The sequence below is a fragment of the Columba livia genome, chromosome 3 (genome assembly GCF_036013475.1).
Source record: "Columba livia isolate bColLiv1 breed racing homer chromosome 3, bColLiv1.pat.W.v2, whole genome shotgun sequence".
NCBI classification, from domain to species: Eukaryota; Metazoa; Chordata; class Aves; order Columbiformes; family Columbidae; genus Columba; species Columba livia.
The window spans coordinates 74191682-74219497 of NC_088604.1; the positions used below are offsets into that span (position 1 = coordinate 74191682).

Consider the following 27816-nt stretch of genomic DNA (forward strand, 5'->3'; position numbering starts at 1 on the left):
AGCAAGCTCAGCCCCGGAGAGGAGGTTGTTCGCTCCTTAAACCCATTTCAGTGCTTCTGCCCTCACACTTTAAGGCAAAAGAGCGGCAATAAAGAGCAGCTGTGGCCACTAGGTACGGAAGATGGAAGCACTAAGCGGGGAGGAGAGAGGAATAAAAGAACGAAGGGGCTGAGGAGAATCTTATGGGGGCGAACGGCCGCGCCGTTCAGCCGTTAACACCAACACCGCTTTAAATTTCCCGCCCTCCGCTTACGACGCCCGTGCTGTCGGTTTGCTGCCGCACTTTCGAGGCGCCGCAGAGAGCAGATGCGCCCGGCGGCCGCGGACTCGCTGCGTCCTCTTTGGGGTCGCTACCGGTCTATCGCGCCTCCTTTCGTCGGGTCTTGTGTTGGGCTGATGCCTTTCCCTGCGGCTGAGGCGAATCTGCCGGCTTCATCCTACCGCTAGCGCAGTTTGGGCGGTTGTCAGGGAGAAACAAGATGGCGGCCGCGGCGACGGAGGAGGACACAGAACTGCGGGACCTGCTGGTGCAGACACTGGAGAGCAGCGGGGTGCTTAATAAGATTAAGGTGAGGGGAAGGAGAGTCTCTCGTCCGCGCACACGGGGATGGGGGGAGCGCCGGTTGGCGGCGGTTAACGGCCCCGCCGAACCCGGGGTGGGGAGGGCGGGCTGAGACTTTCCGGGCTCCGTCCTCTCTCTCTGCCGTTTCCAGCCAGGGTTCCCGGTTGGGGCTCTCTCTCGGCCTGGCGGTGGCGCCTGCCTTCCCTGTGGTGCTTCCCGGCTGCTCGGCCTGGGGCTCGGCGAGGTGCCGGGTCCGGCGCCTGCCTTGCGCGGTAGAGCCGGTGCGTGTTTGAGGTGGAGCCAAGGGCCCGAGGCCTGACCGCCCCCCGCGGGCTGCCCGGCGGCCGCGGGATTGGCAAGGCCGCCCAGGCGGGGAGCGGATGGGCAGCTCCGGGCCGCCACAGGGAGCTCGGCGCCCGGCTGTGCGGTTTCGCCCGCCGTAGATACCGTGTGGCCGCAAGATTTTTCTTGCTGCCGCCAAACCCGTTGGAAACATTCAGCCACCTCGTGGTGTGAGATAGGGTGGGCAGAGTTTCTATCCCGTACAAAAAAGCACCTATTGAAAAATTCAAGCAGAAGTCCTTGAGGATCGCTGTTTAAACGTCCTTTTTGAACACGGCTTGCTGTGTTTTGGAGGTTTGCTAAACCTGGGAAACTTGGAGATACTGCCTCCTTAGAGGGAACAAATCATGCTATGTACATGCTAATCATTGCTGACTACAACTACCTAAAAGGATGTTGTAGCATGGAGGGGGTTGGTCTCTTTTTCCAACTAGCAAGTGATAGGACAAGAGGAAATGGCCTCAGCTTGCGCCAGGGAAGGTTTAGGTTGGATATTAGAAAAAATTCTTCACAGAAAGGGTTGCCAGGCAATGAAACAGGCTGCCCAGGGAAGTGGTGCAGTCACCATCTCTGGAGGTGTTTAAAAGGTGTTTAGAAGAGGTTCTTGTGGACATGATTTAGTGCTAGAGTTGGGTTAGGTTATGGTTGGACTTGATGATCCTAAGGGTCTTTTCAAACAGAAATGATTCTATAATTCTGTGCTACATTAAGAAAATTTGGGCAAGATAGTGTTGTAGTGGGGATTTCACTACTTCTAAGCCTGTGATGTAGTGTGAGCTCATGTCAGAAAGAATATAAAAATTTGTTCCACGGATTCTTGTTCAAGTTAGAAACTTCTAGGAATAACTTTTGTGTATTGTAGAGAGCTATACAGATATGGAAGTGTAAGAACTGCTGGGTTCCCTTCTAAGGTATAGGAGAAATGAAATTTGGATTTCAGATCAAGGATGGTGACATTTATCCACAGTATTCTGTTTTAAGTATTCAAGAGGTGAATTATCATTGCTCATATTTCGGGTGCAGTTCAACAACTGAGGTGGTTAATGGATGTGAGAGCATCTTTGTGTGTGTACTATGAAGTCCACTGAATTTTGGGCTAGTTGTCATACTTCTCAACAAAGCAGTATTATTAAAACTGTTGTTGTGACATTTCAAGTGTATGATCCTTTTGTTAAATTCCAGAAGTGAATGAAGATTCTAGCTCTTGTAGCTGTAACATGAATAGGGAGATAAGTGTGAAATAGACCTTTTGGACCACCTGTTAACCTCCCATGTAGTGTTAACCAATAAAAGTGTGGTGCTAATAAAATTATAATTAGAACATAACAAGCCAATTGGGTCATGTTGAGCATGAGAGCTGTAGTTTCTTAATTCCTGTTTTTGTGTAGTATGCAAGTTTTTGTACTGTGGTTGCCAGTTCATTGAGTTTTATGTAAATGTATTTGTAATTTTTGCTATTCTGTAATGATAAAAGTGTGTAGTAACGAATATGGTATGAAGTATCAGTAAGGCAAAGTAGCAAATAACTTGCAGGGGTACAAACTGCATCCTGGTTGTTTGATTGTGTCTCTCTTTAGTACTAGGAGATATCAGTTAATAACTGGTATGCTTATGGTTAAGTCTGCACAGGAATTTTTGGTGTTTTATTTTTTTCTTAGCCATAAACCTTAATTGGCACACAACTTTGCTGGCTGTCTGTTAATTAACAGCATAAATGACTTAGAGAATTTGTTGTAGTGGTACGGCAAATAGCCCTTTGTCTTCCAGAAGTATTAACGTTGAACCAGTTTTCTTGAACTGTTGGCTTTTGATTGAACTTAGATTACACCTTGCATTAAAAAAACAACTGCCATCGTCCTGTCATTAAAATAAATTAATTATAGTTGTGATCAATAGTGTTTCTTCATCTGTTGTGTGTCAGTATTTTTTATTATGTGGTAGACCTGAAAAAACAATTACATATTATCAAAACAATTGTTTGATTTTATACTTCAAAATGAGTACTGACCATTTTCAAGATGGATGAGGCTAGAAAGCTAGCTGTAATAAGGTATTTGAGTTTAACTGAAGTAGATACATTAAAGAAAATTATATGATCAATGTATAGCTGAGTTGTTATGAAGCACTGCAGGTGAAGACAGCTCTGGAAGGATTAGAATTCAAGTGGAATTATTTCAGTGGCTAGAATGTATCAGGCTTTCAGCTTGTATGTTTTATAACATAATGACTGAGTAATTTTTAGAAAGAAACCTATGGCGAGACCTGTGGTCTCTATTACTACGTGATTTTATAATGGAATGTGGTTTATTTTCTTATTCTTCTTTAGAAATTAATTTCTTGGATGTGTTTGTGTTGATGCAAGTTGCTGAGCTGAAAAAATATTACTTGTATGACATTTAAAAATTCTGTTCACGGTTTTTCTATTTACCTTAGACTTTGAACACTGGAGTATTTAATGAAGTCTGTGAAAACTGGAAGATGTGTAAATATATTTGCCCCTTGCAGTTGAAAATTTCCTGTTTTTAAGCTGCAGTGTGTGTATGTGTATATAATTTGTTAACCATTGGAATTAAACTGAATAAGACTGCTTCCTGATTAATTCTGTAAACTGAATGTAACTGTGGATATTTGTATTTCATTGACAATTATCACTGATACTGTTTGATACATTCTGTAAAAATAGAGAAGTTCTTCTGTTTTGAGAAGAATGCGATCTTTCTCCTAGGGAGGCTGTCATCATCTGAGCAAGAAGAGCCATTATGCTTATTCCTGTGTTACTTTGTTATCTTGTTTTGATTTCTATCTTTTAATCTCTTTCTTTTGGGGAAAAATAAATTTATGCCACCTGAATTTTGAATATTCTCTGGAACTTGCTGTTGCTACAAATATGAGCAAGGCTAGCATCACTAATATCATATGACTAGTAGTGCTTTTGGCCAGCTGATACTGTTCTTGCTAATTTCTTGCTAATTTGGTTCAAAGCTAGACAGCAGATGTATTGGCAAATAATGTATTGTTAGATGAAATAAAAATACTTTTTGTTAACTGCATATGTGTGGGTCAGTTAAGTGTCCTGTTTGCTTTTTTATCTTCATTCAGTATATTATAATGAACATTGCTTTTAAATGTCTTTGAATTATTAACTGTTGTGACGAGCATGCAGCACACTACAGTGTAATCTGTTTTCTGGATGTTGTGGGTTTTAGTTTGGTTGTTTTTATTTTTTAGCAGTTCATCTCAAAGTGAAATAATTTGGAATCATGGGAAATATTTTTTTAATGTAACATCTATTTATTGTTTTGAAATTAAGTAAAATATAACCATTTATAATGGTTTCAGACTAACTGAAGTTCAGCACTTAAATGTTGGTATGGTCCTCTTAATGGTGTAGATGTGTCCTACCTTTAGGAATGTGAGAATGAGAACTGCTGTGGCAGGCAGAGTAAGCACATGATAAATGTAGCTGCAGTTATTTAGAGTTTGAGGTTTAGGTGTTTACTACTTCCTTTTTGGTATGGATTCTTCTCCTTTTTTATATATATATATTTTTTTTTTTTCCGGTGTTCTTCATCGTGTCAATTGCATTACCACCAAATGTAACTTTCTTGGACAGTTAAGGATACTAAGTTGAAGAGTTTTCCACTGAAGTGAACAAAAAATGGTCATACAAACTACTGGTCCCACTTTAATGAGAACCTCACAAACTTGACAGATGGAGAGTGGCAGGGGGGGGGAGTGATGTTGGTATTGAGGTTGCTTTTTTGTGGTTTTCCACCAGCTTTGGATCTGTAATGCATATAGACTGGTACAGGCTGTTAGCCTGATGCACACAGGGTTTAGCCAGAGGTGATCGCCAGTGGTTAGACTGCTTAATGCTATGCCAGTCTTGCTCTGTATCTACCAAGCTATATGGCAATCACTTGGAGTTAGGAAGTGGAAATGCTGGAAGTTGTGCAGGAAAGGTGCCCATGTGCCACAAAATTTTACATATGCAGGTTGAAAACTCCTAGCAGAATGACAGTGTGTTGGAATAGGGGAATGAATGACAGGAGCAGTTTTGTAACCATGTATAGAACACAGGTTGGGCTGGTGCCAAAGGGTACTACGGCGAAGACAAAGGAGGGGGGAAGAACAACACTGTGTAAATGGATTAATCTTTACAAGATTCCGTGACCTGCCTGGTGATGGTGGTCTCTGTCTCTGGATTTAAAATTCTCTGTGACTTGTCTCAGGTCTTGAAAAACCTGTATGGCATTTTCCATCCTACTGTGTACTATGATTCATATGCTTGTATTGGGGTGATTTTTCCTTTGCCCTCAGCTTTGTTATTGTTGCTTTTTACTTTCTTATGAATCTGAGAATTACTGCTTTAACCTCATGCAGGTTCAGGTGCATGATTCTGTGTCTAAAATCATTGAGATGATATTTAGAGAATTTCTTGTTATGATCTGACCTCAAAGGATGAAGGTCAGGGTGCTGGAATGGTGTAAACCTTCCTTATGGCGATAGCACAGAAGTGTTTATCTTCAAACTTACAGTGATGCTCACAGTACTGAAAGACCAATTGGAGGGTTGTTCATCTGCGGAGAGGCTGTAGGGTGGTAGTTAGATGATGCAGGTGAGCAAAGGGACATGCAGTAAATACCACTGGCACTATCTTGTAGTGATGAGGTCCTGACCTTAAGGATATTAATTGGGCACTAATGGAAATAGAAGGTGAACCTGCTATGAATGGGGAATAGCAACATCTTGGAAAAATTGGCAGTGTGTCATTAAAAAGATGAGTTAGAAAAGCACCTCAGTCTGTATTTAAAAGCCACTGAGTTGGACCTAGAGAAGTGGAGCAGGCAAACAATCACAGTTATGTGAAAAGGAGTGACAGCTGTGATATTGTTCCAAAATCTCAAACAGGTCAGATTCTGGATCAGCTGATGTAATGGCAACTACTTTGTTCTTCAATCTCATGATCAAGACCCTTAAAGGAGTTTACCCCTACCCACATGTAGGGGCTGTTATCTTGTTTTGAACATTTGTAGTAGCCAGTCTGTTTCACAAATGCTTTGTTATTGTTTTTAGGTAAGTATACTTGGTTTCTGTGGCTTCAGTGGAAAGCAAGGTGTCGAGGGTTTTGATTGCGGGGTGACAATAAAACTGTGGCAGATGCATTGTTAACCCTATCTTCCCTCCTTTCATCCCTTAGCCCCTCCCTGTCCCCCCTTCCCACTAAGAACAGGTGATCAGGAGGGAAAGAAGGAGAGAGAGAGAGAGAGAAGAGAGTTGGAAAAATTAAAAATGTTTTACTAATGCTACTAATAAGAATAGAGAAAAATCATACAAAACATACAAAACCAATCTTGAAAGTCTCAGCAACTGCAGAGCCAGCACCCGGCTTTGGACTCTGCAGCCAACTGGAGCTGGATTCAGTCTGTCACTAGGCCTCAGTTCGCAGGGACGACTAGCAAGGTCCTCTCCTAATGTTCGCCATAAGCAAAAGGGAAAGGGGCGTGATCCTTGTGATCTTCCGCTTTTATATGAAGTATTCATGTGAATGGGATGTTATACTCTGGTCAGTTTCTTGATCACCTGTTTCTCGTTGCCCCTGTTGCAAGAGGTGCATCCATGCTTATCAATAACTTTGTATTCCATTGCTATGTTTACCAAAACATGCATCTGGTTCTCCAGGAAAACGTAGCTAATATGAAGGCTTTAGCTGACAGGCAAATTCACTAAAAGAGAAACTTGTTTTTAACAAAACCAGGACACAAGGCAGGCTTGCCGTTATTTTGACACGCGGAAACAACTTTACAACCTATAAAGTCATAAAACTTTACAACTCATAAGGTTATAATGCAGATATGTTTATTTCGACATTGGGTGCAAGCGGGGTCGTTCCACCATTCATGCGCAACTTCTAACAATATGAGGTGTGTTTAAATACAGTAAAATGTTACATATTCATAATGACCCCAGTAATGCCTATATATATATTCATAACCTTTCCCCACTTCTTATTGACATGACTCCTAGGTAATCATTTCCATAGTCTCCTCCTTGACCCCTCCCTGTTATGCCTGCGCAGTCTCAGCTGGTATTCTTGAGGAGGGGTCTTTGGGGGTCTTTAGATGAAGGCTTCTTCAGCTTCGTCACAGTGAACATTTTACCTTTGGCTCATGTTGAATTGACCAGAATCCAAGCTGCCAAGTCAATTGAAACCAGAGTGGTTCCCCCCTTTTGCTGTAGATCTCCATTATCTCGTCTTCTCAAGTTTACAGCTAGGTGCCTTAAGTTTACATCTAGGTGCTGTAAAACTTCTTATCTTGGCATTTGACAAGGTTCTGTTTTTTCTTAACATAATTGGTTATATAAAGCTCTCAACTAGGCACCCTTAAAGTGTTAGTTAGTTAGTTCCCTCTATCAATTTGAAGTGAATATAAAAATAGTGACATTAGACTAAATAAACACATTATCAGCTCTTGGTCATAAAGTTAAATGTAAACTGATTTTGCAAGAATAATAATATTTAAATTAATGAGTTGTAAGAAGATTTGTTGATCAAATGCTGTACCCCAGCACCTGAAAAAAATCTAACTGCGATGTCAGTATGACCATTGCATACAATTGTGGTAAGCGTTTTGTGCTTCTTTTGATGGGAAATCTTTTAAACTTTCTTTGCACTGCTTTCTATCCTTTAAAAAGGTGCCCAAAGAGGGTTATGCATAAAAAGGAAGTTGTTTTTTTTCCAGTGAAGGATTTTTTTGTTGATCGTGGGAAGGAACAGTTACAGAGAAATACATGTTTAGTTACCATTTGTAATATACATGAGAAAATCCAGACACTTTTCATATTGTTCTTATTCTTAGAAAATCTTATGGAAATCAGTCCTTCTTTAAAAGCTTGATTTCTTCTTTGCTTTTAAGAAAACTAGCATATGGTGTAGCACTGTCTTTTATAGTTTTTTTTACTGCCATGTTATCTATGGGCTACTTCAGAAACTGCTTAATCAAATGTAATATATGTTGTCCTTTTGATATGTTCAATGAAGAAGTAGAGAAACTGGAGGGTTTAAAAAAAAAAAAGCTTTAAAATTAGTTAGGTGAGGCTTAAGCTTAAATATTCAAGATAGTCTTTAAAAGCATTTTGATCCTTGATATTAAGATATTCGAAGTTGATTAGGTAAAGCCTCACCTCAGGAATATTTGAGCTACTGGAATTATGCTCTCTTCCTGTGGAAATTCTGTTTCTTTGAGTGTGATCTGACAAGGAATCATAGGAATTTAATTATCTTAACATTAAGTTTAAAAATGTATTATCACAAGCTATTCATGTTTCCTGAGCAAATTGTATGTGAAGGGTAGGTGTTTCAAAGCTGCCCTAAAGGGCTGGATTTTTAACTCAGAAGAAACTAATAAGAGCTAATGTAGGTAATTTGGAATATTTTTGTGTACGAAGAAATAATGTAGTAAGTCTTGTATCAAATGTACCCCCTCTTGCAGAACACCCTTCCTCTAGCTTGTTCTCAGACTAATACTCTTATTTCTCGGCCTCAAGTCACATTGCCTGTAATTTTAAATATCTTAATTGCATTGATGTAAGATTACGATCAGTGCCAAGTTGCTTGAGGAGAAACAAATAGCTGCTAAGCTACTTGCTGGCTATTTGCATGGGGAAAACTGTGCTTGTAGAAATGCTCTTTGTTTTGTTCTTTTTTTGTTTGGCAGGCAGAGTTGCGAGCTGCTGTTTTTCTGGCTTTAGAAGAACAAGAGAAAGTAGAGGTAAGAAAACATTTTAAAATTAAAAAAAAAAAAAAAAACAGCATCCTGATAGTTCTTTGTGTAGAATGATATATAATGATTTTGATAGTTTGTATTTGTGAAATGTAACAAGAGAAAATTATTTACTGCTGCATAAGAGTGTCATGCTTAAAGAACACAAAACAGGACCATCAGGGTGTTTTCTGATGTTTAGAAATAGGAATTGTTACATAGCCTTTTGAAACTGTAGCTTTAACTAACTGTCTCTGCTGGTTTTATATTGTTTTTGTCCAATTGATCAGAATAACAAAATATCTTTTCCATTGAATACTTTTAAAGAAATCTAATTGACTGATCAAGATTTTATTGAATTGGTGTAATATCTTTTGAAATGTAAAATATTATAACAGGTCTTTGCTTTCACAATACACTTGTTAAAAAAAAAATAATGCAGCAACTTTCCAAGTATACTAATGGTTTTGGTATTTCTTATGAGGATATTGTAGGCTTACTTCAGGATAATTTGCTTACATTTAAGGAAGAATTGTGTTAAGAGATAGACTATGTACTGATACTTGAGAATATAATAATATTAAAGGTATGTGATACTAACTTGATTTAAGTAGCAGTACTGGGGTGGTATACAGAGACTAGTTTTGTGACCCCCTTCTACTGCTGACATTGCCTTGTTGCCTGTGTCTCTCCATTCTTTAGAACTAGAGAGTAGAGAGTGCTGTATGTCCAGGCTCTGTTTCTAAAGAGGAATGGAAAACTGTCCTGTTCCTCTATTTGTTAGATGGTTGTGCTCTTACTGGAAAATTGCAGAGCTGAAACAGACATTATTGTTACTTCATTAAGGAGGGGAAGTAGTTTTTCTATGGTGTGAGATTCTATATTCCATATTCATAATCTAACATAAGATTACTGAAAAGATATAATGGAAGAGTGATATAACAGAACAATGCCATGTGTTATGGGAATCTTCAGCATATTATAGATTACCTAGAGACCGACCTCTCAGACTATCCGGAGAATAATAGGGCTGAAGAGAGATTTGCTACAGGTGATCTCTGCTCACTGTTTTTTCAAAAGGCTTAAATAGATCACAGTATTTTAATTTTACACTCTAGAGACACTGAAAATGTATTAGTATTTATCACTACTCTGACTTCCTAAGTATTAAGCAAGGTGTATTTATTTTTCACACAGCTTTCTTCTGTGTGTTAACATTTACTACTATGATGATAAATACCTATTACCTTTTGAGTTAGGTTTTTACTCAGGATATTTTGATATGATAGGAATGGCATTTAGAATTTGGTTTGAAAAATCCCTGAACAATATTGGCAAACCCAAATATAGTACATTGACTTATCTCTGCTTAAAAAGCAAAGTTGAGGAGAGCAAATCTAACAAGGGAGAAAAACCGTTTTCATAATATCTATGAAGGTCTTTTAATTAATAGAAGATTAGTATTGATTTGTGAACCACCAATGAGCATGGTCCACACTTTTTCTAGATTATTTGTAAATTCCCGTTTTTTAAAACATGGGACTGAATTTCCTTAAACAAACTTGGCACTATACTAGAAGAGTAATTTGGAAAGTTAACTGCTTTATTCACCTTTTCAATAATTAAGTAAATAAAAATTGGCATGCTATTAAGAGTTTTTGTGAAAATACTCTAGCTTTTTTATAGTAGAAATACTGACAGAATTTTAATTTGCTTAAGTAAATGGCTCTGCAAGTTTTGCTGGTAGGTAGTAGAGTTAATATGAAGGTAGATTTTTTTATTTTCTTTTAAAAAGAAGTGAATGACATGTGCCATGCATCACTGTGGAACAGTGCACACCAAAACACCAACTTGCTGTGCTTTTCAGTTTCTTGTGAGTATGAGGATGATGTTAATTACTGCTTGGTTTTTGCTTTTTTGACAGAACAAAACACCTCTGGTAAATGAAAGCTTGAAAAGTTTTTTGGGTACAAAAGATGGTAAGTTCTTTGTTTAGTGTACCTCTCAAAGTAATAAAAATAGGGAACAAAGGAATAAATCTTTGCATCTTTTAATAACAGTACAGTCTTCATGACATGTTCCTGTTAAATGTCATAATTAATATTCATTCAGAGTAGAAGTCAATCTATAATTTTTGAAGTTAACATTGCTGAAGTTGTGTTTTTAACTGAGGTTGCTAGTGCTTTTAAATTAGTATTTCATCTTGAGTTATGATTATGCTAACTCAGAGCCATTCTAGACCAATAAAAACAGTAACCAGTGAAAACTTACTGTCGTGGTGCAGTAGTGAATGCACCCATAGGAGAAATGCCAAAATGATGTCTTTTAAACAGCTGAATAGTTTAAAAAATATTATTGCACCTGAATTCGGCAAGCAATCTCTATTTATGCTCCTGCAATATTGCTGACTTAAATAATTTTGAAATGATGGCTGAGTTAGAAATTAGAGAATTGGTATACAAGTTAGCTATGTGGGTGGTAATTTGTTGAATGTTCAAATGATGATTGTAGGAGTGTTGAATCAATGTAGATGTTCATACTGAAACCATGTTAATATTAAATCTTTGAAGTAAGAATTATTTCTGGGTGGTGTATTTTTAATCTTCTTATTTCCTTTTTAGGTCGCTTGGTAGCAGGTCTTGTTGCAGAATTTCTGCGTTTTTTCAATCTTGATTTTACATTGGCTGTTTTTCAGCCTGAATCAAGCACAGTAAGATATACTGGTTTTATTTGTATGCTATGCTGATTGATTGGTGTGCATGGCAATGAATACAGAAGCTATAGTAGATTTGTTTAAGCCATTTGCTTGTGTTTATTCTAAGTATTTTTAAGTATTTAGTCTGTAAAAGGTACTTATTGCCATAAAGACACTTACTCTAGGAAAGTGTGTTAGTACAAGTGAGAATTCCCTTTATGAAAAGTCAATACTTGATAATGTGTTAATTCTTAATTAACAAATTAATAATTTTTGTGAAGTCACGTAACAGTATATGCAACAGAATATTCCTGCAACATTTTTTTGCCAATAGTTTTACTATGTAATGATATTAAGTTAGTATTGTTACATGAAAATTAAAATAACATCAATAATCTACTCAAAGGGAAATTTCAGTGAAACAAAGGAATTCATGGAAATGCACATGACAAAAAGTGATTGAATAATTCAGTTGGAAGGGACCTATGATGATCCTGTAACCCAACTGATTGATTTTAGGCTTTTGATATTGGGTCAGGGTTGTTCTTCATGTTTGTCCCTCTGTGTTTTTATGATACAAAGGTTCTAATAATAAATTTGGGGTTGAAACAGTTCCATTTAACTGAAGAATTTATCTTTACACCTCAAATACTAATTTTTATTCTCAATATCATTTAAAATAGTTAATTTACTAAAAATCCAACTTTGTTAAATCCATTAGTTATCTTCTGTTCCTCAGAAGTTTGTGTTTCTGTTTAGGGACTTAATCAAAGGAGGTCTCATACACCCTTGTCCTTTGCCAAATAGCCTTAGCTACATTTACTGCACTAGGACACATCTATACAAAGATTCATGTTCATGCTACCAAATAGAAACAGTCATGCTTTCTGTTATGTTGCCACTCACTCTTGGGAGCTTCATTTGCATTGTAAAGCATCTCATGCACTTTGAAATGTCCCCTTTCTTTTTCCAGAAGTGTCTTTTTCACCTATTGCAGTGCATATACGAAATTTGGTCAAAGTTAAGCAGCTTTGCCAAGACTACTGTGTATAGTGCTAAAAGATTTTTACTTTGTCTTCCTCTACTAGCCCCTGTCTTTAAGCAGTCTGTTGCATTGTCTCTTTATCCTCCATATTTCAATGTGTTTGACTCGTGGTGGCTTGCTTCAGTATTTGCTTTGACCAGTGGTTTGATATTGAAGTGCCTCTAAATCATAAGGTTTCAAGATTAACTCTTTGCAGTATTGCCATTTTGAGATTATGCCAACTAACCTGGGTTTGCTGCAGCGTTCTGTTTTTGCTATAATGTAAAGTTCAGGTTTTAAAAGAGTCTTTTTCTTTCTTTCTTTCTTTCTTTTTTTGACTGATATCGAATCACTTTCATCCCCGTTTATGTCCAAATGCATGGGGTTTTTTAAAGTGAAACAGACTGAAACTGAGTGTTGACCTATGTTGGTGTGCTTCCATGTGCAGAGGAATGGAGATTCTCCATCATCTGTAAATTTGCTGGAACCACTGGCTAGGTGTCCTCGGATCCACTTTTAAATGTGATAGGCTAAAGTAACTGGCCCATGTAAATCCTTAAATCCTGAAGCATGCTCGTGATGAATATTTGCATATTTAAAACTACTTTGGTTGGTCTGATAAGTTCAGGTACAGATGAGAAGTAAATGATGCAACAGGTTATCATTACTGTAGTCTGCATGCAACAGGAAGTCTTAAATAATCACTGTTTAGTCTTATTAAATAGCAATATTTTGAATAAAAATCATTAGTAGTTATGTTACAAAATATGTTTTCTGACAGTTATTTCGATGCTGTGATTTTTTTTTTTTTTCTTCCCTCCCTTCCCCAGCTAAATGGCCTTGATGGCCGAGAAAACTTAGCCCGAGATTTGGGAATTACAGAAGCAGAAGGTACTGTGGGTGGTCCCCTTTTGTTGGAAGTTGTTAAAAAATGTCAGCAGAAAAAGATTTCAGGCAGTGGAGAAGTAAGTAGTGTTAACATATAGTTTATTTCTTCATAATTCTTTTTTCTTTTTTGTTTCAATAATGAAAATTAAACTGAAGTTAAGAATACTTGGCTGTGGTTGTAGTATTACACTGTTTCAAGTCTTTACTATACTTAGTATAATAGGAAATGCATTCGACATAACTTAGCGGAAAACAATGCTGAAAGATAAAGATTGTGACTATTCTATTACTTCTAATGTTACCGTAGTACTCTTTAATAATATTCTGCTACAACATAGTAACACAGAGTGAGCTCAGACAAATGACAAAAAACAACAAAACACTGTTTCTTATCTTCTGATTTCTAGTGCAGTTTGATAACACTTTTGGCTGTACCTCTTTTCTTTGGTGTGATTCTAAGTTTAATATTACCTGAAAAGCCTAGAATTGGTTGTGTTAAGAGCTTGAAAGCTTTTCTGAAAGCATATGCATTTAAAACTAAATATATGAAAGTATTTAATTACCTGAAGGTCATGACAGTAACATTTTAATGGAATATATAATATAGTTGTTAATTATATGAATGAAATCTGGCCAGTAGTGTTTGATTAGTCTCTGTCATGATTGTGGCTTGAAAGAAAATTCTATGCACCCAACATGAATTTGGTACCCCAATGAAAGCTTAAATTCAGAAGTAGTTGTCATAGACTTACTGAAATAGCGTTATGGTGTCACAGTTTGCCTGCTGTGTGAGTGAGGACAGTAGCCTTGTTGTTGGATGGTATTATGACACAAGTCAATGTATTTTTAATAAGTGTTTATATGAAACTTCTTAGGTGGCTTCGGTTTTAAGTGACAGCCTGTGTCCCACATCAAAATCATCTGATGGAAGATCAAGTACACACCCTATACCAAATAAGGTAGGATTTTTTAACGTATAATGAAAATGCTACATAACATACCTGAAACAAGACAAGTGAAAGAGAGAAGTCCTACGGAACTGTGGATACGATTGCATTGATTTAAATGATCTGCAAAGTACGTTTCTGACTGGGTAGGTGACAATGCACACACAGTCTCTGTGAGACACGGACAGGTTGGAGCTATTATAACCTGACTATTTTTCAGGCATCTGGCTGATTACTGCTCGCACTGAGAAGTTGTTAGGATACAGCTGTCAATTTGTTGGGGCCTGTGGCTTTCTTTTCACTGTTGCTTCCTGTTAGCACAAAGTCTGTATTAAGTAACATCTTCCAGGCCTCTTAAGCTCCTTTACATTTGCCCAGAGGATCTCAATCTGATCAACAGGTTGAGAATTATGAAGAAGTGTAGGGCACAGAAAGGGGCATGATCACTTGAGCCTCTCTTCCAGAAGAAACCAGCTACTCACTGCAACCATTAAAAACAAACAAAACAAACAAAAAAACAACTAAAGCCCCAAACAAACAATAAAAAGCACCACAACACACAAAAATCAACAAAAACCTATTCCTCCCCCTAAACAAAATACCCCTTGAAACAAAACCAAAAAAAACCCCAAAACAAAATAAAAAAAAAAAAAACAGAACCAAAAGCAAACCGACTTTGATTCAAATACTAAAGTTTGTTCAAATTATTGATATAATCTGATCACAAAGTTAAAACACCTTTTTTCAGAATTATTGGAAATAACTTAAAAGCTTTCCAACTCGCTGATGAAAGTTGAGAAATATAACATTGCATGGGTTTTGTTGTTAATTTATTCATTTGGGAGAAGAAGTGGTAAGGATAAAAGAAAATAAAATGACAGCTCAGCTTGGATCTGCTTCATTTTCTTCTCATTCTTCAGTTTTTTGCTATTGCAAAACTAGAAAACTGTACTATTTGGAAAGCAAGCTTCATTTCAAGATTAAGTTAATTTATTAATTGCTGTGCTTGTTGATGGTATCTTAAAAGCTAATATTTCTGTAACTGATCTTTGAATAGAAATTCTAATGATTTCAGGCCTGCTTTAGGAGAGGATAGTTCTTGCTTGGTACCAGATTTTAAAACAAATACACTAAAAAGATCAGAATGCTGATTAAATATCACTGTTACTAATACTGTTGCTTCATACCTGACCCCCTGCTTTTGTCATAGAGTGGTTCTAGATTAGCTAAGAACAACTACTGGTGATGAGTTAGGAGTCATAAATACTCCATTCTTCCTTGCATATACTACCTTTCATCTTGAGTTTTAAGTTAGTTTATTTTAAATAAGTAGGTCAGAAAGAGAAGAACTAAATGTTTGTTACATGGATTTTCCTCAGGAAAAGAATACTTGTCTAGAGGAAGAAAAAAGTAGTTCTAGTAGCTTTTAAATTGAACCAGCTTTCATACTTTTTTTTTTCTCCTGGATATGCATGCACATGTCTCAATGCTGGTCTAACCTCTTATGAATCTTATTCCTTGAAGTCTGTTCTTGACAGAGCTTTTTGCAATCCAGTTATGCAAGTGTGGGGTTTTTTGTGTTTTGTTTATTTATTTAAACTTTTATCCTTTTTGTAGTGGTTGAACTTGGCCAGCAAGTCCAAAGTACCTTAGTTAGAGGAAGGCAGAGACATAAGCACAGAGAAGTGCTTAAGACTTGTTTCATTAGGAAACTAGATTGATAAGAATGAGTGTTAAGTCATGCCTGGAAACTCAGCTATAGAGGCCATATAGTAAAGTAGTGACAGTCATTTTTGTTGTTTAAGGTTATAACAAGGATAAATAACACTTAGTCCTTTTATAACAGTTGTTTGGGCCTGTACAAAACAGGAATTCCTGTACCCAGCTCAAATAGTGCTGTCCAAGCTGGGCAGAAAATAAAAATAAACAATGTTAGAATGATTTCCAAACATTAGTGCTGTTTTCCAGAAGTGATACTGTTTTGCCGTCATTGTATTCTTCTCTGTGTTAAGACGTTCAGAATTATTTTTCAGGCTGCTGTCAACTGTTTTTAGATATACTAGTCCATAGATGCAAAGCTCCTCTTATTGACTGACTTTAGCTTAATGATAGTGATTTTGACTGGTGCAGTTAATAGTGGAATTTTTTAATGTGTATAGACTTAGTGCCTAATAAGTATATGGATATAAGAAAGTGATTTTAAGGTCTAAGTTTCAGAGAAACTACCAGACAGGAGTATTTAATTCTGAGTAAGAAGTATTGGAAGTGTGGTAAAAGATCATTCACTGAGCCATGTTCTCTGCTTGCTTGTTTTTTGGTTGGTTGGTTTTGTTTGTTTTATTTTTAAGGAGAGTTTTGTGCATTGTCAGAACGCAACTGTTAAAGAGTCAAATACCTAGGGCATGCAGCAGCAGCTGAGGCATTGATAACACTTTTATTTAAGTCCTCATTCTAATTTTATAAGATTGCAAGTAGAATATAATTTCCAATAAGTTGGAATTTATGATCAGGCTTTTTGCATTCTTTATACCCATTTTCAATGGCAAGCAAATGGTAATTCCATTGCAGTGAGAGACAGATGAACATGAAGAGGAGACCTCATGGTGGCTGCAGCTTCCTCACAAGGGGAGGAGGAGGGGCAGGCTCCAAATTCTTCTCTTTAGTGACCAATAACAGAACCTGAGGGAATGGCAGTACGATGTGCCAGGGGAGGTTTGGATTGAACATTAGGAAAAGGTTCTTCACCCAGAGGGTGGTGGAGCACTGGGACAGGCTCCCCAGGGAGGAGGTCACGGCCCCAAGCCTGATGGTGTTCAAGAAGAGACTGGACAATGCCCTCAGACACATGGTGTGAACTGTGGGTTGTCATATGCGGAGGCAGGAGTTAGACTCAATGATCCTTGTGGGTCCCTTCCAACTCAGAACATTCTATGGTTTTATGTTCTGGAAATGCTTTTCATAATGTGTTGCTGAATCCTCCACAAAAATATAGTTTTCTCAGAAACATGGGAAAATTGTTTCTGTATGGATGTTTCCTGATAGAAACAGCATCACCTGGTGTTTGGTCTTCATAGGTCTCTAAGAACAAGTACTAGAAATCTCAATAGGACTATAATTATTAGTGTTTTGTTTTGTTTTTCTTTTTCCTGGTCCTCTCTCTCCTTGGAAAAAGCAGGATGGGACAACATTCTGCCCATGCAACATGGAGTAAAAATAATGCAGAAGGAGGAAATTTTAGCCAGTCCCAGCTGGAGCAAGGTGGAAGTTACCTGAACAGTCTAGACTTCCTGATTGAAACTTGAGATTCTCTGGTGGTTTTTGGGCAAACCTGTGAGCTGAACTGATTTTGACTGTGACTTGGCAACCAACAGATGTAATGTAGAAGGGAGCATGCTAGGAGAGACCAAGACCACAGCTCTTGGCAGCTACAAAGAATTAAGCTTATTTAAGTGTGAGTGTGAAACCACAGGCTGATTTATTAACACCATTAGTCTGAAAACCAAGGTAGGCATCTTGCTTTTTGAATCCTTAGTCATGGTTAATATATCACTACAATTTGAAAGTAATTATTTCACTTCAGGAAAACTTTACAATATGTGAATTCAAGCAAAGGCGAACTGTTGTGCCTCTAATTTCTCAAATGAGATAGCAGCAACTCACTCTCTCAGGCTCCGGAATGGAAAAGTAGCTGTAATTTCTCTTTTAATCCAGTAAGGGTACAACTAAGTGCTTGCTTTTCAACAACAGTTCTGTTTCTCAAAGGAAATAAAATATTGGAGGGACAAAGTGTTGCTAACTGCAGTCGTCTTATGCTTGCTACTTTAAAACCTAATATTGTACTGCAGAGATTACCATTTATTATGGAAGTTAGAGAAATATGCATGGATTTAAATTGATTTATTGTGGCTATAACATTTTTTTCATAGACCGGTTGCAAGATAATACTGATAAAGCATCATGTATCTTTCAGGCTGTAAAACAAACCAGCTCCCCTATAGTCAAAGCTAGGAAGTAAGAATCAGTCTGTTTGTAGACTTCTTTATTTGATGACCAATATTTTTAAAAATTGGTTGCTTTTATAATAAAGGTGATCCAGATAATAAAGCAATGCGGAGGATGGAAGAATTTTTTTAAAGGCAGCAACAATAAAGCACACTTACTTTCTGAAATGACATTTTTCTCCAGTGTGATTGCTGATGATACTAATACATTCCTGAGAAGTACTATTCATTTGAGAAAATTTTTTATAAGTGTTGGTAGGTGTATATTTTATGTTGTGTGTTTGTATTACCACCTTGCAGTATTACAAGACATAAATACGGTTTATATGGATTTTCTTCAAGATAAATTGTTTCTTTCAGTGAGAGTTTTTACTTTATCTTTCAAGGCTTCTGAAACCACTCAAAGTGATAAAAGTGTCTCATCAGGAGAAGCAAGCAAAAGCAGCATTCATTTTCTGCCTAATGAAACAAAACTAGATCCTCAACTAGAAAACAAAGACATAAATACCAAAGAAAAAAGTGATCCAGGTGTGGATGAAGATGATGTAGAGGGAGATTCTTTTTTTGATGATCCTATACCCAAACCGGAAAGAACTTATGGCTGGTAAGTAATGTGGATGTTCTACTTAATATGAGTTTATTTTGTCCTCAATATGCTCACAGGCCTTTGAGAGCTAGCTGATATTTGGTTATTGGCACTTCTAAATGTGAGTGCTGAGATCCATAACATTTTATTTCTGAAATGTGCATTTCTATGATTTTGGTCTCTGAAATGCACAGTGTCATCTGGCATCTCTTGGATGTACCATAAGTGGAAAAACCTGTATCACTTTAAGGTGCATCAGACTATGTAAGGTCCCCAGCTGGAATTAACATGTATGAGGCGCAGACATCAGTGTTTCTTCTTGCAGCAGAGCTGCAGTGGTGATCAGCACAAAAAGAAGTGGACAATGACGGGGATAGTGCTTCAGGTACCTGTAAGGAATATAAAAAAATCTGGTGAATGTGTAAACTGTCTCCATAAACTGTGATGTTGTGATTTAGCCCCACACAGCTGCTCACTTGCTTCCCCTGATGGGATGCAGTAGAGACTCAGAAGAGTACAAGTGTAAAAACTTGTGGGTTGAGACAAAGATCAATTAATATGTAAAACAAAAGCTGCACATGCAGCAAAGCAAACCAAAGGGATTCATTTACTACTTCCCATGGGCAGGCAGGTGTTCAGCCATCTCCTGGAAAGCACAGCTCCTTCACACATAACGATTACTTGGAAGATGAACACCATCACTCCAAATGTCCCCCCCTTCTTCTTTCCTCAGCTTTATATGCTGAACATGAGGTCAAATGGTGAGGAATATCCCTTTGGTCAGTTGGGGTCTGCTGTCCTGGCTGTGCCTGCTCCCAGCTTCTTGTGCACCTGGCACAGCATGAGAAGCGGAGAAGTCCTTTGCTGCCTAGCAACAACAGAAGCATCCATGTGTTATCAACATTATTCTCATCCTAAAATGTAAAACAGAGCACTATACCAGCTACTAGGAAGAAAATTAACTCTATGCCAGCTGAAACCAGGACATGAGAGTACAAAAAGTTTTCTCACAGTGGGGAGTTTACTCATCACATCGCAGCATCTTTTGTGTGCAATTCTGTGTTTTCAGCCAAATGTTATTTTACAGAAATGCCAATTTTGCAGATGCTTCTAAAGGGTATTTTTTATTGTTCATCTATGGAGTGTGACTGAAAAATACAATTTGAAACAAGAACTAGTGACTGAACTATACAACAGCTTTGTTATAAAACTGTAAAACCTATCTTTGTGTTATCATGTCAAGTTATGTCAAAGCTTAGCTTAAATATCTCTATTGAGAAATGCTGCAAGACCATTTCATGGTGTTCTTTCACTGTGCTCCAGTAACTGGAGAATTTCTTTAGCTTAATGGAGATTACCAGAAGAGGTTGCAGAAAGCATTTGCAAGTCGGTTTGACAATAGTTGCCCTCACGTTGGCTTTTTTCCCCCAACTATGTCACCAGTGGGCAGAGCAGTATCAACTCTTTTTTTGTATTATTACCACAGTAAATGATTACTCTTGGAATGGGATCATTCTGGTTCAGCATAAGGCAACAATGCCAGGTAAACTAGGTCTATTTGTAGTAGATCAACTATTTGAGAAAGATCATTTATAATACAGCTTTTCCTGGATGTATTTAGTTGGAGCAGAATCTTTTTCCTCAAAGAGCAGTGATTTTTCTCCGAAAAATACTGTGTTACAAATAACCCTAGTATGGTATTTTTTTAATTTTTTAAATTGGAAATATCAAGATTGAAACTGCATCTGAGTGCATTTACTCCTCCTTACTCAAGGGCTCATTTATTTAGCCTTTAACTAAAGTCTAACCGTGGTAGCAGGTGGTTGTGTTGCCACAAAATAGGTCTAAATAGTAAGCTGGGAAAACTAGAAAAGGCTGGAAAAACTTCTGAATAATAATATTTATTAATTATTGTTTGAGCATTTTTCATATGACAAGAAGGGAAGTTCACTTTGAAATTGGGTAAATTGGATTTCTTTAAAAAGACCATCCAAGAAAAAGACTTAATTATTCAGTAAAATAAGGATTTTTTTTTTTCTAGTAGAGAAACTCCCTATTGTTTTCAAATTATGTGTCTGTAGTAGAGTCACAGTCCACCAATTTGTACCTCATAATGTTATTGTGATGTAGATATAGTAATTTTCCATAATAGGATTTGTTGAGTATGTTACTAATGAATGAGCTAGCAACCAATTGTAACTGAGCTGTCTCTGAGTCTCTTGCTTCTACCCTCCTGGCAGCTCCTCTAGAGGAGTAAAAAGAACATATTGTTCAGGTGAAATCCCTTTGTGGTATGTTGTGCTGACTCCCAGGTGATGAGTAAGGAGAGGCACCAGGGTTGCTTGGTTTGCAAAAAGGTAAATTCCTTATGGGAGCTTTGCCTACTCCTGTAAGAAGGGTGCATGAGAAAGAAGGGGGAAAGCAGTTGCTAAGGACAGAGTAAGGGATGATGCAGACTTTCATTGTCCCTAGATCTCTGACCCATTGCTCAAAATTTTGAGGTGTTTTAATATATGATATGCATGATGCTATAAATATAATGAATGATTCAAATGTTGTCCATTGCTGATAGCAATAGAATCATAGTAACAAACAGTTCCGGTAATGCTAAATGTGAAAATCTCGATCTTTTTTTATAGTGTTTCTTCACCGTTTACTTGCAAGTAGTGTTTGAACTCAACACTTAAAATATATGAATGGAATAGATATTAGGCAAGTAAACTTTACCTGTAATGATGAGGTCTATCTTGCAATGACTGGGTTGTTTTCACTCAGTGAACTGGTTGCTCTTAGTATGAATAGTTTCTCTTTTAGTTTTAGATCAAGCAATTTGAATACTGATTTATATCTGAATCTTTTTTCTTTTGGCTGCGTTTACATGTGGGGGTTAATGAAAGGCTCCTTGATAAAAATAGTGATGCTGCTGAAGGTGCAGGAGCTCTGTCTGTGAAAGAAGGCAGACAGAAGTCTTTGCATAGGTGAGAAAGTGACTTTCTTACAGAATGTCTCGCTTGATGCTTCTGCCAGTAAACTGCCTCCTGTTTTTAAGATTGCAGAATGAATAGTCCTTTCCCCTTGCTATTTTTGCTGTAAATATTGCTGGCTTAGTTTTATGACAATTTAATAAATAACAGAAAAGAAAGTCACTGTGCACATTTTACAGCTCTGTGAAGTACTTATTTATTTGGTTTGTTTCAGGAAAACTGAAGCTAATAAAGCAGGAGGTCTAGCATCCCTTTCTGATGCACCGCCTCTAAAAAGTGGGTTAAGCTCCCTGACAGGCGCACCTTCACTAAAGGAGCCAGATAGTAAGTTTTCACATGTGTTTGTTTTGATGAATGTAGGAGATATTTCCTGTAAGGTAATTAATGAGGTACATGTTCAGATGCAAATGTGATTAAGTAGACTGTATGTGGCCCCCTCCTGGTTGTGATGTGCTTCGTAGTAATGCTTTTTTCACTGATTGCATACTGGTTTTGATGTATTGTGCTACTATTGGGGCATCTTATGTTTTAGAGCACTGAATACTTCACTGCACTTGTTTTTGTGTGTGTGTAAAGCAGTTTATAGCAGTATAAAATTCTACTGCTCAGTTTTTAACATAAATTAACTAATTTTTATTATCTTACATTATTTGCTTAAATTCTTTAGAGATATTTGCTTTCATGTTGTAAAATATGATCCTGAATACTGGGAGATTGTGCCTGTTTGCTGCTAAAGTTTTTAAGTATTAACAGAGTTCAGAGATGAAAATTGGATATAATATTACCATACAATACTATAAAATTATGTAAGGTTATTGTACTTAGGTTGGGGCAACCCCCAGCATCATCAGTACCAGCTTGGGGATGAAGGGACTGAGAGCAGCCTTGCAGAGAAGGACATGGGGATACTCGTGGATCAAAAGCTGGACATGACCCAGCAATGTGCACTCACAGCCAAGAAAGCCAACTGTTTTCTGGTCTGTGTCAAAAGAAACTTTGTCCATCAGCTTGAGGGAGGTGATTCTACCCCTCTGCTCTGCTCTGGTGAGACCACATCTGGAGTACTGTGTCCAGCTCTGAAGCCCTTAGTAAAGGAAAGACATGGTCCTGTTGGAGGGGGTCCAGAGGAGGCCACAAAAATGATCAGAGGACTGGAACACCTTTCCTGTGAGCACAGACTGAGATGGGGTGGTTCAACCTGGAGAAGAGAAGGCTCCGGGGAGTCCTTGTGACATTTCAATACTTAAAAGGGGGCTTATAAGAAAGATGGGGACAAACATTTTAGAAGGGCCTCTTATGATAGGACCAAGGGGTAATAATTTTAAACTAAAAGAAGGGAGATCTAGACTAGATATAAGAAGTTTTTTTTTACGGTGAGGGTGGTTAAGCACTTGAACAAGTTGCCCGGAGGGGTGGAAGATGTACCATCCCTGCAGACATTCAAGGCCAGGCTGGAAGGGGCTGATCTAGTTGAAGATGTCCCTGCTCACTGCAGGGGTTGTGGACTAGATGACCATTGAAGGTCCATTCCAACCCACACTGTTCTATGAAAAGAACACTCGTTATAAATTGTTGATGGGTATGTTTAAGTAGGATCTTATTAGTCATAAGTCAAATTTCTGATATAAGGCTTTTGTGTTGTCACAGGTTTGAATAGAAACTCTGTTTTGAAAGACCTGCGGTTGGCGAATGCAAAACTCAGTTCGCTAGAATTAGGCAAGTAACTGTTAAAAATGAGTAAGATCTGATGTTTTTAACTCTAAGTTCTGGCTCAGCTTCTCAGAGGAATCTGAGAAACTGAAATACATGTATTAAAGTAAAATCTTCAGCTTTTACTTCTGTCACTCTCTTTAACACCATCGTGAATCTTACTGGAGTTAAGGGCAAGATCTGATCTAAGGGAATACAGAAAAGAGAACTGATGTCTTGTATGTGGATTAGTATATTACACATGAGCAAAAATTACGTTCATTCTGTGTGTATTTTTGCTACTGTCAAGTGATAAATTTTGTGGTCTACATTTCTAAGAAAAGAGGAGGTTTATATTTGCAGAAAAAGATAGACAAGTCTTACTGTTTTTCTGTGGCATATTTACTTGCCTTCTTCACCGTTAAAAGTTGTCTTGTAAGATTTAGGAACAATATGAAAATAACGCGATACAAGAATTATCAACTCTCTCTCAAAATAGAGCTACCAGGTATATAAATTTTGTCTTCAGTAATGTAGTCAACATCCTGAAAATGTATGTTCAGTTTCAAAACAGTTTATGTAAATGAGATTGAGATTAATTGCAAAGTTTTTCTTCCTAATCTGTGATGTAACCTACTACCATTTTTGCTGGTTCTCAAACCATGTATTTTGGTGAAGGAATAGATTATTTTTTGCATTTCCTGAAGAGAGAACTTCTTTGATTAATGCCTTTTAAAAATTATTTAGGAAATGGAGATGACGATGAGTATGCTGATGACTTCAACAGGTAAGAGAAGGATGATATTGCAGTAGCACAGTATTTAATACATTGTTAGCATATCCCCTCGCGTATTTGAATTATTTCGTAACATTTCGACTAGTCACTTGCTGGAATGTCAGTACCTCTGAATTCCTTTAAACTTCAGTTTGATGTTTTATTATATATAGTTACAAACTTTTTTAAAAAATCCTTTTTATGTAAGGTTAATGAGTTCCTTAACAACCTGGTGCTAACTTTTAAATGATAAGTTAGTTTTTCTGTGGAAGAGTTTTTTCTTGAACCATGAACTTAGCAATGTTTCAACACTTTAATACTATTAGGCAATTAATATGGTGTATACTGAAGTATCCAAATAGAAATAAATCATGAATAGTCAGTAATAAATATTTAACAGCCTCATCCTTAGGATGTGAAGGTATTGGTGTTGTAAGCTGCAGGATTGAGGTCTGAGTATTTATCAGTATTTATTATGGCTTTGTCTAGGTAGAAAGCCTTTAGTTGTTACAGGGTTTTAAGTAACTTCATGTTTAACTTGCTAGGAAGTGAAATCCAAATCAAATGTGAGATATAAAGGCAAGGTGAATGTAATACGTGGATGTTTGGGAAGAAAGTCTTTTCTATATTTTCTATGTTTATGGTTTTCTTTTTAGTACTAGTCATCGCTCAGAAAAAAGTGATATCAGTATTGGTGAAGAAATAGATGAAATTTCTGTGGAAACGGAAGAGTCGAATGCCAGTGATAAAGTATGTTTCTCTCGAAATTGTTGTTCTTTACATTCATTTGATCTTGTCTTGACTTTCTGTTTTTTTCTTCCATGAAGGAATGTGCCATTATCATGGCATTTTACACCTGGTATTCCTACCAAAATAGATACTATGCTGATTAAAGAAACAAGACAAAAATCCCACAATTGTTTGGTAGCACAATTCACTGTCTGTGTCTAAGCATTTAAACTGTTTTTAAGACTGGTTTAGTATCCAGCATAGAGATGTCTTATCCCTCTATCTCAAGATCTGTCTGAGCAACTCTTAAAGAAGTTGAAATTTCACTGAAAGAACTTGAGGCCAAAAGGATGAGATGCTATATGAAGGACTGTACAAGAAATAATACTTACTCTTTCTATGACTTCTGAGTTTATTTCCTTTATTTTCTAGCTTGAAGGCATCACGCAAGACCTTACCATTTCTCAGTTAAGTGATGTTGCAGACTATCTAGAAGACGTGGCATAGAGTTGGGCAGCAAAAATGTTTCATTGTGCTGGACTAGAAGACTGCTGTGGACTCTTAATTTCAGACAATCACTTTTTGCTGAAATGTCCACTCCCTATTTGTGCCTTGTGTTTCAAAAAGACTGTAGCTGGAGAAGGCTTTTAAATATTCTTAACAAGAACTAAAAGAAATAGTGTGTTCCCATTTGAGTCTAATGTTGGAATTATTTTCCTCATTTGGTCCAGCTAAACCTTTTACAGCAGGAAGTAGATTTTCGAAGCAAAATGTCCATTGCTGGCAGTGGGCATAATAAAAAAAAAAAACCAATTAATAGAGAGCATCTACAGAGAGGCTTGTGGCTCTGTATTGAACTTGCACTGTTACTGTAACAGTCTGATATTTTTTTTTTAAAGATAACCAAAGCAAGAACTTTCAGAGGTAGTGGTTCACCTCACACTTCTCTTGAGACAGTTTTGTCAAGCATGTAGTACATCTTTATAGTCACTCTAGCCACAATACCTAATTGCTCCAGACTTACTTGAAACTGCTGTTTTCAGACTCTTCTGAAAGTTGGACTTTTTTTTTTTTAAAAAAAAAAGGCCTATCAAGTTGAGGGTATCTAAGCTCTCAAAGATATCGCTAAATTTAGGAGCTAAATTTAGCACTAGTCTCAAGTCCAAATATTCTTGTTTAAATATGTTTGTCAGACTGATGTGAAGACCTAAGCTGTTTTTTGTGTGTGATAGTTTCATCAACGTTATCTGTTGTTGAATCACTAAAAGTAATTTTGTAACAATCCACAAATCATTAACTAAATCTTATTGTTTTTTGATAATTTAACAGTATGGTAATGGTTTGTGGAGCTTTTATTATCGAGGGCTCTTCATGTGCTGTAAAATCACTTTCATTCTGGAAAATCCTTGTTACATAAAAATGAGCACCAAAAAGTGAAGCCACTAACCTTCTGTTCTTCAGATTCTGACTGCTGTACAGAATTAAATCCAAATATTTAAAAATACCACACCGAAGACATTATGGACACTAAGTTCTAGCTAAGAGCAAATTCTGGTGATTTCAATTACACTTTTGCAGAACAGGGTCAGTAATGGAATCATTGTCAGTTCTTTAGTGATACTGTTGTACATGGCGCTGCTATAAGATATAGGTCATGGACATTTGTAATACTGAAACAAGACTTAAAAATGTGCACTTTTTGAACATTGTGAACACATTTGGAAAATATACATGTAAGTGAATATAAATAACTTAATTTTTTTTTAGGCTTTGTAATTTTTATCTGGAACGCTGTTGGCCTCTCATCAATGGTCATCACAGTGGAAGTAGCATGCTAGACTAAAGCCATTGATTAAGCATATAGAGCTGCTACTAGTGTTGGATGCTAACTTAAATCTCCTTTTGCACTGCACCAGCAGGCATGGTAAAGTGCTGCAAAATTAGGCTTGTACAGTACATAAATAATGTGAGAGAAGAGGGGGAAACTGTGCCTTTAACTTATGTGCACCCCAAAATAGCCAGCAGAAAAAAAATCAGAATATTTAGCAATGGTGTTGAGTACTTTGTGCCATACTGTAGCGACTAAAGACAGAGGAGAATTTCTTTTTATCCCCCCCAAAAAAAAAATCCATGTGCCATAGACTTCAAATAGCAACGATCATGTAATGTATGATACATCCTGTGTAGGGAAAAAAAAATCCTTTAAGTGTGGGGGAACCTGTGCCTCAAGATACTATGTATGAAAGTTTGAACGTTTTTTTTTAAGAGCAACACCATGTATGAAGGAAATAAAGTTCCACTTGAATTCCTGGGAACAATTGATTTCTGGCATTCATTTTTAGGGAGTATGGAATAATGTAGAGAGTGTGGTGTTTGCTTTTTTACATGTCTTAGGAAAACATGATGTTCTGTTACTGGTAGGATATGTGGAAATTTATCATACCAAAAGAAGCAAAAACTTTATTAAATTATTTTTAATTGCATTTGAAGATGTGGCCTTTTAAATACCTAATTACATATTTTGTTTGTTAACATGACTCTTGTTAACAGCAAAGTGTTGTTCTCTTACCTTGGGGGTTAATTGGAGACCTCACAGTTTGGCTCTAATTTAAGAAAAAGCCAAAAAGTGATAAGTTTCCATGTTGTTCCTCCTGTGGGCTCTTACTGAATTGTGTATAATAATTCAAATTGCAAAATAAAGCTCCTGTGCTGGCTAAATAGTGTTCTTGAAATTTCTTGAATCAAAAATCTTAACATTTAGGAAGTTCAGGAAGCCCTGTGGGTTTTGGGGGGTTTTCTTGAAAGATGTCTTTTTTGGAGTTAGCCCAGTC

General features: G+C 37.1%; 1 protein-coding gene across 3 annotated transcripts; it reads left to right on the forward strand.

Annotated features, from left to right (window-relative positions):
- On the forward strand, positions 1–27703 carry CEP43 (centrosomal protein 43). Of its 3 annotated transcripts, XM_021296029.2 has the most exons (13): positions 273–569; positions 8623–8676; positions 10592–10646; positions 11289–11377; positions 13217–13351; positions 14150–14233; positions 18609–18826; positions 21706–21786; positions 22007–22116; positions 23440–23508; positions 24229–24268; positions 24913–25006; positions 25418–27703. In XM_021296029.2, the coding sequence occupies exons 1-13, from the start codon at positions 480–482 to the stop codon at positions 25490–25492; spliced, it is 1194 nt and encodes a 397-aa protein (XP_021151704.1). In that variant the 5' UTR covers positions 273–479; the 3' UTR covers positions 25493–27703. The 3 variants fall into 3 exon arrangements, with proteins under 3 accessions (XP_005508663.1, XP_064913683.1, XP_021151704.1); XM_005508606.3 differs by lacking the exon at positions 21706–21786 and having other exon boundaries at positions 1–569; XM_065057611.1 differs by lacking the exon at positions 11289–11377 and having other exon boundaries at positions 260–569; positions 10592–10606.
- Positions 27704–27816: the final 113 nt, after the last annotated feature.